This window comes from Triturus cristatus, chromosome 12 (genome assembly GCF_964204655.1).
Source record: "Triturus cristatus chromosome 12, aTriCri1.1, whole genome shotgun sequence".
In the NCBI taxonomy this organism is placed as follows: Eukaryota; Metazoa; Chordata; class Amphibia; order Caudata; family Salamandridae; genus Triturus; species Triturus cristatus.
The window spans coordinates 752,457,267-752,470,257 of record NC_140595.1 but is presented as its reverse complement, the minus strand read 5'-3'; the positions used below and the strand labels follow the sequence as shown (position 1 = coordinate 752,470,257).

The following is a 12,991-nucleotide window of genomic DNA, read 5'->3' as shown; positions in this document are numbered from 1 at the left end:
TAAATAAAAGACTGGCCTCGTGCCGGAGGCCACGCCTCCTCCTTGCAGCACTCTGCAAACGTGCCCCCTGGCGAGTTGTAAGTTGGGGAATTAATTCCTCTTCAATACTGAGGGTCCCTGAGGGCCAACTAGCCCAACAGGCATCTCCAGTATGCGCCAGGGAGCTGCGCTGCAGACAGGTGTTCTGAGGCCAAGCCCCTTTTTACACCTCTCTGCAACGCAGCTCTGTGGCGCTTACTGGAGGTACCTAGTGGTCTAGTTTGACCCTAGGGACCCTTAGGATTCAAGGGGACTTAATCTCTCAACTTAGAACAGCCACAGGGCGCGTTTACACAGTGGTGAAGGGAGGGGACGGGGCCTGAGGTGACGTGTGCAAACACGCACTATGGCACGTTTTAAATTGGGGATATAATTTCCCTTCAATACTGAGGGCCCCTGGGGGCTAACTAGCCCACCAAGTGCTTCCAGTAAGCGCCACTGAGCTGCATTGCAGAGAGGTGGTCCAGGCCGTGCCACTTTTTACACCTCTCTGCAACGCAGCTCTGTGGCACTTACTGGAGGTACGTAGTGGGCTAGTTGGACCCTAGGGACCCTCAGGATTCAAATGAACTTAATCTCCCAACTAAAAACGGACACAGGGCGTGTTTACACAGTGGTGAAGGGAGGGGACAGGGCCTGGGTTAACGTGTGCAAAAACGCCCTGTGGCCTGTTTTAAGAGGTAGTTTTGATCCCCCTGCCCTATTATATACTAGGGGCTTACAGAGGAGGTCATGCTAATCACAGGGGGACCCCAACACATAATGTTCCCTAGTGTATGTAGGTGTTTTCACTGTATTCTAAGTGTCTTTTAACATAGCACTGGCTCTAGGACTGGTTAGTCAGACTCAGTTACCACCAGTATCCGTCTGAAAAAGTTGAGGGTACAGGATGATTTTGCAACAAGGATTCTTTCTGCTCTTCTTTTTGTTCTTTCTGCACGTTATCCTTCTTCCTGCACTTTTCTTCGTCTTTGAGGACTTCTGTTGCTTGTTTCTGCACTTCTTTTTTTTCTTTCTGTGCATGTTTTCTTCTTTCTTCACATGTCCTATCTCTGTAGGCATAGTTAGAAATTAGCATTTAAAAAACCTTTGAAATTCACAGAAAAAAACATAGGTTTAAGGCACGTTATAGTTAGTAATTAGCATTTAAAAAACCTCAGAAATTCACTGAAAAAACCATAGGTTTCAGGGGTGTTATAGTTAGCTGGACTTTTCACTTGTACAAAACCATTGAAATTGCCCCGTTATAGTTAGTTCAGCTAACTATAACTCGCGCGCCCGCAATGCACTGCTGATGACGTCACATATTACATCACTCATGACATGGTCAGTGACATCACTCATGACATCACTGATGACATCTCAAATGACATCACTGATGACATCATCCTTGTGATAGAGTGGCAGACCTCCTCTCACCCTAATATAACCTTTGATACACACATTCAAAAATAGAGACTAACATTTTCAAAACAATGGACATACCAATACCAGTTACAACAACCTCTTCAGTAATTCTAAGATCCACATACAAATCCACTCATTCACCAACAGTCCTATACAGTCAATCATACATGTATTCACTCATTATATGTACTCATACACCTATACATCCTGTTACACAATGCCACTAATCCATAGTTACTCACACACATAGTCACTCATGCTAATAAAGAATCAAACATACATTTACTTGCATATACAGTTATGCACACACCACCACACTTACTTCTACGGAAACTTACACATACTTAGTCTTTTAAACAATCACTTATAGAAACACATACTTATTCATACAGGAACTCTTTCAATCTCTCACTCTCACATATACTCACTTATATACACCAATAGTCACATATACTAGTTTTAAACATATGTAGTTACTCATAAAGACACTATTGAGACAGTCATTCACTCACTAACACACCCATACACACACTCATCCACCCATACAGTCCTGCACACATGCTGTCTTCAACACATACAAACAGTGAGTCACTCATTCATGCACCTATGCACTACGTAATACCCCCCACCGAACCATGCAGACACTCAGACTGATACTCAAAAAAACAACTAATAACCTATATAGACACCCAATGTAGCTAATTACCAACCCATGCAGCCACTTATACACAATGTGAGAGACTGATACAGATATTTACATATTTAAACATTACTCACTAAGCCATGTATTCACTATGATACACTTAATCAGTCAGTTACACAATCAATTTTTCAAAAACAAATCATCCATTTAGACACTTATATACCCATTTATTCTTCCATCGACCTTGAGATGTACATATATAAAACATATTTAATTTTCAGAAAAACAGACATTCACTGGATGATGTCATCAGTGATGTCATCAGTGATGTCATTTGAGATGTCATCAGTGATGTCATCAGTGATGTTACTGACCATGTCATGAGTGATGTAATATGTGACGTCATCAGCAGTGCATTGCGGGCGCGCGAGTTATAGTTAGGTGAACTAACTATAACGGGGGAATTTCAATGGTTTTGTACAAGTGAAAAGTCCAGCTAACTATAACACCCCTGAAACCTATGGTTTTTTCAGTGAATTTCTGAGGTTTTTTAAATGCTAATTCCTAACTATAACGTGCCTGAAACCTATGTTTTTTTCTGTGAATATATATATATATATATATAACGATATATATAACTATTCACAATATAAAACTCATGCATATTGTATTTCTCAGATTCATCAAAATGTAAAGTCTTATCTTATGGTGTTTGTCATGGGATGGGAAGCACATTGTAAAACCCCCTTATATAGAAATTTGCAGATAGTTCACAATGTTCACTGTGTAAAATCCCTTCCTACTACGTTTAGCAGAGGTCACAATGTAAAGGCACTTCAAATGTTTTTTGCCCAGTAGTTTTTTAAAGGCCTATCAGATTTAACATTTGTATTTCAAACTAAATATTCTGACCCACTGCATTTGCCATCCCTTTTCATAATAAAAAGATCACATATATGGCAACTTGCGTAAGGTTTCCCAATAAATCAATAGGGCCTACAGCCTTGATCATTGGCTTGCCTCCATATTCAACACAGGCCTATAATTTTGAGCATAATCTGTGTAATACAAGCACACTTTTTTAGCAGACGTACACAACTTCTGACAGTCTAATTCAGTAGGGAGGAAGATCAAAATGAGGGCAAAGCCAAATCCCTTCTCTCAGTAATGCTTCTTGAAGCTTTTTTTCCGTTGATGATATATGGTCTGGGGACAGCTGTGCTTAAAAGATAAATATAAAAATTGGTTGTAAATTGCCATGTTGCTGAGGGATACGAACAGCAAAAACCAAAACGCATCAACATGCTTCGGACATTGTAAAAACCTTGCATGGCAGCTGTTTCCTTCTCACTCTGTGGATGGAGAAAATCGGTGCTCTAAGAATGTGCCAGTAGGTAAGGGTGTGTGATATATAAATGTAAACTTCAATTTCACACACTAGGAGACTTCTTTACAGTTTGGCAGATAGGATACTCTGTCAATACCTTGCAGCTATTCCATCTGCAGAATTACAAGTGCCATACACTATAATGCACTTGTAACATGGCAGTGGGAAACCACCCACATTTGACTGTGTATGCCATCCACCAAAAGATGTTTCCAAAGCTTGTGACGTATTCATAAATCGCAAAACACTGTCTGCAGGCTAAAAATTTCCTTTTTGCAAGAAACTCTTAATGATAAACCCTACTTTTGTAGGATGTCACCATTTTATATTTTAATTTAATGACAGTATCTTTCATGTAGAACATTTAAACAAAACGTGTGTGTGGTTTGTGAAGGCAAATATGGTAACCTTCCACTCCCCTACTTATTATTTAATCAATATGTTTACAGGTCAATCCTGCAAATGTGGCCAAATGAGAAATTAAACTGTACCTGCCATGGTTTGAATTTCAAGATATCTGCACACATCTCATTGAGGAGCGAGTGTTCCCTATTGGTGCATGAATTCAGATTGTGTAAGGCCCAGGCAGCAGCATAAACTGCAGTGTAGGCATTGTACTGCCCTCTCAAATTTGTTACATCATTGTAGCCGATATGAAGCTTGTCTAGTTTCTCATTTCCAGTGCAAACAGTAGATGAGTTCTTCCATAGAATAGTGGACTCTTTTGCATTCACCCACTTGCACCCAAAAGCCTCTTCCCAGAACTTCATTAGAAACATGTCTTCTGTAGATCTTGAAAGATGGACGCTGTTAAGATGCTCTGCGAAGCCAGGCATTTCTCCACTATAGGTTGCAAACCCAATGGCGCCTGTGAGGATCTGCGAGTACTTCTCCACTAATAAGACATTTGATGTAGACCATCCCTCACTGGCAATCCAGACCTTCCCTGTTACATTGTGCTTCATCATCTCATCCATTAAAGGAGTCACTCCAGCATCACTGGAGAAGATGACAATGGCATTTGCTTTTGAGTTTTTAATCACCTGGATAATATGTAATGCATTCCTGTCAGCACGGCTCAGGATAATGTTCTCAGAGAAGGCAATGCAAGCCCCGGCGTTGGCCAACTCTTCCTTCAAAACATTGGCACCCTGTTGTCCATAGTCATTGTCTTCAATGAGGAGACCAACCCAAGTCCAGCCAAAGTGCACCAGCAGTTGGGAGAGGCCATGAGACTGGAAGTTATCATTGGGGATAGTGCGGAAAAAGGATGGGAACTGGTTTCTATCAGTCAGGAGAGGGCTTGATGAAACATAGCTGATCTGTAAAGAAGCACATTGTATAATGGATGAAATCCTCTCTTTTCAGAAATGTGTTCATAAAAACATTTGTTTCACTCAGGTAATGTGATGTATGAATAGAAAGGATCAAACAACTTGTGTACTAATTTTGATCACACACTCATTGTGTCTGTCTCAATCCTATTTATTTTCTGTGAGTAGCACATTGTGGATAAAGATTATCGGATGAAGTGCGATCTGTTTGGTAAATTTGAAAAAGAAGAAGTTGATAGAGAAATTGAGACTGGAATACCATATAATGTAACATATCAACATCTAACGCAGATCGTTTTTCATCGCTTATGGCACACTTTGGAGTACATCCGCTGTTTGACCTGCCCTTCTCCTGCTGAAGACCTAGATCAGTAGCACACATTTAGCCAACAAAGAGTCATGTTTTAATGATAAGCTGGGTGCCTTTTTTTATCTGATTTTACTTGTCAGAAGCACTTCACCCACAAAGGTTCACCTCCTTATGTGCTATTTTGAAAGAATAGGTTAATAACTAGACCTTTGCTAATGAATCAGGAAAAATATCTCACTCTTCTTAGTATGTCTAAAAGTAAGTCAACTATGAGTTCTGTTTCCATGCTCTATTTCCCAAACAAAGCAGTATTGATCTGTTTGAGGCATCCCAATTGACTGAAAAGGTAGAGTGTTCATCAATATGCACACTATAGGTCTTTGGAACTAGTTATGCTCCTGCCAGCAACAAGGTGGAGAAGAAAAGTTTGATGAATGAGATACCAGATATTTTTTGAGCTCCACATCATCATGGAAACATTTCTGGTACCACAAGAAATCAGTTGTAGTGCCAGGTGCCAGTTAGAAAAGCTGCTGCCAGAGAAGGGTTTCAGAATCACAGGTGGAAACGGTTTTATGCTACTTATTCTGAAATTTACAAGGACGCCAATTAAATCAGGTCGGAATGGCTGCTCGAATGGTATTCCCGGGTCAATCCATTCTGACAATTTTCAACTGAGACCTTTGCCAGGAAAAAGTTTAAAATGACTGTGTGTGGTTAAAAATTAACAAAGGGATAATTTTGGATTCGGGGTTAGGAGTGCACACCTTTTTAAATGCAGCATTAAAGGAAACTAATTTCAGATGAGAAAGAAGAACTGGAGGTTAGGCAGACCAGACAGATCTAGGTCTATTAACCAGGGATTTGATTTTTCTTTTCTATACAGATAGCAAGCTACTGTACATTCATGTTTTAATTGCATCTAGTTGTAGGACAAGTTCTGAGGTAATGGCCAGGATGGTCAGAGAAACAATTACCAATAGAAGGGCACACTTAAAGAATACATGTGTGTGTGTAGGGGTCGAGATCTTCCATTTCTGATGATAGGTACCACAACTGCAGAATGCAAGAGCTTATATGTAGCTAGAGTACAGGACTATACAATACAATGGTAAAAATGTTACAGCTCAGTGCTCACTCTTAATTTAGGCACTGGCACATATATCTGTAGTTCTAAAATGTGTTTAATCATATTAGTACATAGCTGTGTTGCTGTGCCCTGAACATGTTATTGACGTACTAGGTATGAGACTCAAGAAGGGTATTAAAGTGACAGATGTGAATTGGGGAGGGTTCTGATGAAATTGTGACTTCCTGTCTCAATGGGCTGAAAAATCACAATCTGGAATCCATAAATGAGCTAGAAACCTTTAGGGCCACATTTATGAAGATTGTGGTGCAGGGCAACGCAGCATGGCACCTTGCTGTGCTGCCCTTTGTGACTGAGAAAGGGCAGGAGTGTACCGTATTTATCCAATGCAGTGCATTCCTGTCCTTTCTCCTTGCACTGGCATCATATTGGCAGCCTAGCGCCAATGCAGGCACCCTTGCATCAGAGACTGTTTCCTTTTTAAATGTGTGCTGCACTGCAGCACACATAGATAGAGGACAAACTAGGAGATACAAAGATATTTCTCCTTCTTACTCCTCACCTGAGGAGGCATAATATTATAATGCATTCCTAGGTTTATAAGTCCTTGTAAATCTGGGAATGCTTCAAAAACCATGGGCGTTGCTCTGGAACACCCACCGCGGTGCCTACAGATCGCCTCCCTTGCGTAGGGTGAAGCAATGCCGCAATTTATGCTGTATTACCTTACTCCATATTCATGAAGCCATTCAAAGCCATGCAAAGTGGCTTTGTGTGGCTTCATAAATCTGACTTAGAGGATTGTGTCACCATTTTTCTTGGTGTAAATGTGACATAAGCCTCTCATAAGTATGCCCCCTAATCTATATGTCTTGCTGCCACCTGCTCCTGGGGTCGCCACTACAATACAGCTCACTAAGGACACCAGTCTCAGACTGTGACAGAAAATAGAACCAGGCCCCTAAATAAAAGTAGCCCCCATTGATGAGTTAGGAACCTAAAAATTGCCCATTGTTTGAAATTGGCCAGTTCTAAGCTTATAAAATTGTGCTCCATAAATGATAAGTGCAAAGAATGGGAGACTGCATGGGCTTGTGCTTCCTGCAGACAATATTTGCATTCATATCGGGGAAATCAACAGGCACAACTGGTCCAGCAGACCATAAACCAGTCATAAAAACATCATCACACAGACATGTCGCACAAGCTCATCAGGCACTGTTTGATCGCCATAAGACAGTCTGACCTTGCAGGACACTCTCTGTAGCCCTGAACTTTTCATCTACAAATAAGTGATTTCAGGTGTCTTAGTCTAATAAGTTTAATAGAAACAAAACAAGGCTACAGACCCCAAAATGCATCAGATTATCACACAAAAGTGCAGGAGTGTAAACAGTGTATGTAAGGAACTGATGGAGGTGGTCACTCTATTTTCTTCCAATCACTACAACTTTCTGATTTAAATAACCAGCTAAAAAGCAGAGTTTCAGGCCAATCCTTAAGGGTAGCGTCAATGATACTACAGAGGTGAGATGTCAGGGAGATTCCTCAAGTAACAGCTGCAGGTCTCCAAAGTTAGGTGGAACTACATATGGTACATTTAATTAGCAAACTTTGCTTTTGTCATAACATTTCTTCAAATCCTACTTTTACTCTGTTAGGCAAGTAAAATTACTGTAGATGGTTGTTCTTTGGTGGTTTATGATATCTTACCTGTGGAAATCGATACAAGCCAAGCACCCGTGCCATGACAATTGAAGACGATGACCCAGCGTCGCCAATGATGCCCACAAGTGGCATGTTCTGCTGGCAGTGGAAGTTTGGTGGTGGATACTTTTTTCCTGCCAGCATCCACAAGGTCCCCTCGAGGGAACGCTGCCTCATCCTGCAGGAGTCATAGATCTGGAAACCCAGGGTGAAATTGGGCAAGAAGGAGGGGTTCCTATTGATCTCTTCAACAGCGAATATCATAGCCTGGAGCGCCTGGTAATTCTCTGTGCGGAAGCTGGAGAACAAACAGAAAATACCATGAAGGAATTTTATGCATCATGCATACAGTACAAAAGAGCTCTTCCAGTGATCAGACACCAAACACCGGCCAGCAAATATCCTCCTGGTCGGGATCAGGGGGTGACCTCCTTAGCCGTGCCCAGTTTTGTGAAACAACTGGACTATTTTAAATGTACCTCCTTTACAGATTGTCAGCAAATAAGAAGAATTTATGTCCATCCTGGCTTAGTCTATTTTCATAGGAGTGAGTGTTGTTATCAGTTGTGCATTTTATAAAAGAGCAGCACTTGACTCCAAGGTCATTTGTGCACTAGATGAACCTGAGTTTGAAACTATATGATATCCTCCTCAACAGAGGTTGACTCACTGAGCAATAAGGGCCTTTGCTTTGTGCACGCACCCTACGATGAGATGCAGAGCTCAGATCCAATAGCAGCCATGCACACCCTGAAAATGGTAGATGTGGGTGATGCCCTACAGACACCTCTTATTATTGAACTGGGACCGGATCAGGTTCACTTTTTGTGATATTACAAGTGTGTTTTGAGGATTTGCAAATGACCCAGTTACACTGACCTTGTGATGTGCCCTTCTCGCTGGGCTTGAGGAATGTCACCCCTATCTCTATCAGAAGCTGTTGGAAACTCCTCCTCGCCTTGTGCTGCTCAGTTGCATATTTAACACTCCCTGCTGCTGCAATCTGGAAATCTGAACAGCTCTGCCAATGATCCTCAGCCAATAGATGGATTACCCTCCTGATACAGCTCTGGTGACACCTGCTACTATGGACCTGAATACTCCGATGTTTCATCACAGGTCCCCTTTCTGGAGACCTCTGTCCTCCAGTGTACATCAGTGCTATCTTCCAGCATCCCAGGATCTGACAGACAGGCTTCAATGACTCCAGAATCATGGGGTCCAGGCATGCGTGAACTTAACTAAAGTTCCTGCCACGTTAAACAGCATTTAAAACACTGATTACCAGTGAATGCTAGAACTGAATTTAATCAAGACTAGTTCGCATTGTATAGCTATTGCAATATTTGTCCATAAAATGTTATTACCACTTCTTTCATAACATTTTATTCTGTAAAGCATTTAATACTACACTACAAATCCTAAAAAATGTCTCTAATTTGAGTCCAATTTCTTTGGAAAACTAAGTTGAATGTGTTTTGCATTTACCTGGAAGAAAAGTAGGCCGAAAAAGCCAGCTTCACACTAAACTTCAACTAGTAACCTACGGTCAGCATCTCGACATCTGATGATTCAGACCCCCTCACCCTGCAGAAACCCAGCAGCTGCTTGTTGGGAGGGATAGTCCTAAACTATGGAATCCTTGCATTCCAACCAATAGCCGACCCAAGTCATCTCCACATCAGAAAACAACTCAAGGGGGCGTGGCTTGGCACCCGCGGTGGATGGCGGCGTCCGGCTGAGGCGCTTCACCGGGACCATGAGTTTCCGCGTATCGGATTGTTGTCGGGCGAACATACAACCCGAACAGGACTTCTGATGACACGCTGGCTGCCATGCGCTCAATAGCGCTTCTCTACGCGGTGGAGAAATGCTTTTACTTCCCAAGTGAGTCACTCAGGCGTTTCCGTGATGTTGCGGCCGCCATTTTAGCTCGCTGCAACGGCAATTTCCCCTGAACTGAGAGCTTGCTGCCCACATATTCCTCAAAAATGTGTCTTCTTAATTTTTTCTCTCTCATGTTTTCTTTTGGGCATACTTCATCTCCACCTGCAGGCATCCTTCAAATGCAGTTTTGAGGCATTTTAGACTGGTGACTATTTATCCAGCCTTTTTTTTTTTTGGCAGCCATTTTGCTTATCTCTTTATACCTCACAGGCATAATTATATCAAAACACTGAACTTTTCTCTTATTCCCCTATTCACATGAGGCCCTCATTTTCATTGTATGGCTTTATTAAATTTGTTCACTCTTTTCACTGCTTCTGACTACCTTTTTTGATGCTTTGTTGCCCTGTTTAAGCCTCAATGGGCATTTTCAACCTGACTTGAGTGACATTTCGGTGCCTTTGGCAGCTCTTCATACAATCCTCCTCATTCTCTTGACTTTTGTTCTTATTTTTGCTGGTGGCTGCACCAATATCTCCATTGGAAGAACGTAGGGTGCACTGTCAACGAAATCGCACCAGAAACACGTTTTTATGAAAAATTCCAGGATATTCGCCACCTTTTCTAAGCTGGAAGACTCTCAGGTGTCAATATCAAGCTCCTTGGAGGCCGTCATGGATCCCTTACCTACTCCCTCCGGTAAGGCTATCACCAAGCGCCTAAAGCACAATCCCCCGTCTCCTCCAAAATCGGCCTCTCTGGTCTCCATGGAGATGCTGTTGGAAGAGATAAGAGCCCTTCGGCCCTTTATGGAGGACACCAACTCTAAGCTTCAAGTCCTTACGGACAACTGGTCTCAACTCGACACTAGAGTCACTGCTGTTGAACAAAGTATTTCCACCTTCAGTGATAAGTGTGCGAACGTCTCCCAGCTTCAATCTCAAGTATCGACGCTCCAGAAGCAGGTCGAGGACCTTGAAAATCGAAGTAGGAGAAATAACTTACGCATTTATGGTTTGGTGGAGGGAATTGAATGGTCCGATCCCCCCACTTTCTTTACCTCCTTTTTTCCCAACGTGCTTCATTTGGCGGAAGGCACTTTGCTCAACATTCAAAGAGCTCACAGACTGGGTCGTCCTTCTTCCAATATGTCACCCTCACAACGACCAAGAGGAGTAATCATATACTTTCTAGAATATACAAACCTGTTGTTGGTGCTGTCTGCGATCAAATCGGCTCAACGCATTACCTGGTCAGGCTCAACTTTGTTCTTCGCTCAGGTCTATGCCAAAGCTACTGCTGTTAGGCGCAAAGCTTTTCTCAACTTGAGGCCTGCTCTCCGATCTCTAGGTGCCCGATATGGCCTCTTCCACCCTTGCTTGTTCAAAGTCACGTATAACAACAGAACAACAACTTACGAAGATCCAGTTCGACTGCAGAGTTTTATTAACTCTTGTAACCCGACTGCTATGGACACTCAACGACCTTCTTCTCTAACGCTCAACACCTGACTTTGTTCTCTATTTTAAGCTTACAGCTCCTCACCCCATGTGGTTTTGGTGCTGGATTTGGTTGTTCTCCTTGTTCTAATGTTTATTTATTGTTGGTTATGTACTCATATTCTCAAATTGTTTCGATCTCCATTTTTTCTGCATAGAATTGTATACATAAGTTGTTTCCTCAGTTTACTCTGGCTTCGCTCCGGTCTTCTCTTGATCTGACTTTTGACTGATTTGTGGGTTTGTTATATCTTCTCTGTTCTCTTGTAATTTTGTCCTCCTCACATTTCATCTTTTTTCTTTTGTATTGTTGTTCTTGGATTTTATAGAGTATATGCTGATGGTTGATTTTGCCTAGTTTATTAGCTCCCTGTTGTTGTCTCTGTTATTGCCTGCCTCACCATGTTTTCCTTTATACTCCCTCTAACCTGATTATTCATTGCCCCTACAGATTTCTCATGCCTGTAATGCGGTTTCTCGTGGTTCCCCTGCTCAGCTGCCCCAGACATGCTGCCTACTCCATGTGGTTCCATCCCCCCTCACGTCTCTCCCTGAGTTTTCCTTTTTGTAGGTTTGTGTTTTGTTGGTTTGTTTTATGTTGCAATTTTTCTTTCATGTTTTGTAGCTCACCCTACTATCAATCAATCAATCAATCAATTAAAACTTTATTCGGATACAAAATTTGTAACCATAAAAGTATACAAGAATTAAAAACAAAGTTTTGAGATTAAAAATATTCAAGTAAATCATGAAAAAGTTAATATGCATTGATTGTAAATACAACAGGTATATAACACATAATTACTTTTAATTCATTACAATCTGGCGAATTAAGAAAGGTCATAGTTTTCACGATATTTAACGCAAGCTTTTAGAAAACTGGATATTAAAAAGATGCTATGCTCAGTGTCCAAACGTTGTAATGCAAGAAGGGCCGGACGACACTGGCGTAAGCCTATGACTTTTAGTAAAGGTAAAATCCACTTATGACGTGGAAAATCATAATAACTACAAAATAGGACTACATGCAATAATGATTGTTCAGAATGGCCATCACAGGGACACGGAATTAATTTTCTGGACCAATCTTTTGTCTTCGGGAAGGTAATCAACCGATAGAAAGTGTTAAACCGGAATCGTGTTAAAAGATATTTTTCATAATGGGTGGCACTGGTTAGTAAATATGGCTGAATTCCTAATGAGACTTGTACAGCGGCAAGATGGAGATTTGTGGGCTTTGAGATCTCTGATGTTAGGCGCAGCTCACGTAGATGAGATAAGCATGCGGTTTTCAAATTTTTGCGTGAAATGTCCGCTGAAGACTCAGGAAGTATGAAAAGAGATTCCAGGTTTACATCTTTCAGAAATTTATAAACATACAGCAGCCACGAGATATTTTTCCAACCTTCTAAGGTGAGACAGTCAGAGATGAGCTGCCGAGTCAGTTTGCATTCTGGAGTAACCCAAAGACGATGCCATAAAAGAATTGGTTGGATTGCAATAAGATCCGAAATGTAATCTTCCCCCAACTCCATGTGGCAACCGTAAATTGGTGAACTTTTGGGGGCGGCCAAAAGGTACCGCAAGAAAGCATTTTCTATTTTTTGGATAGGTTCCGTGTCGATGTAACCCCAGACCCCTGCCCCATACATTGCCACTGGACGGCACTTGGCCCCATAAATCTGAAT

At 41.6% G+C, this 12,991-nt stretch overlaps 1 protein-coding gene across 1 annotated transcript in view; it reads right to left on the bottom strand.

The window, feature by feature from the left end:
• The window catches only part of LOC146782699 (vomeronasal type-2 receptor 1-like), a 152,451-nt gene that overhangs the window by 96,517 nt on the left and 42,943 nt on the right, over positions 1-12,991 (bottom strand). Inside the window, exons 3-4 of the mRNA XM_085637190.1 lie at positions 7,924-8,215; positions 3,968-4,798 (exon numbers count right to left, since the gene is read on the bottom strand). Coding sequence (XP_085493316.1) covers positions 3,968-4,798; positions 7,924-8,215 — 1,123 coding nt within the window. The remainder of the gene's footprint in view (positions 1-3,967; positions 4,799-7,923; positions 8,216-12,991) is intronic.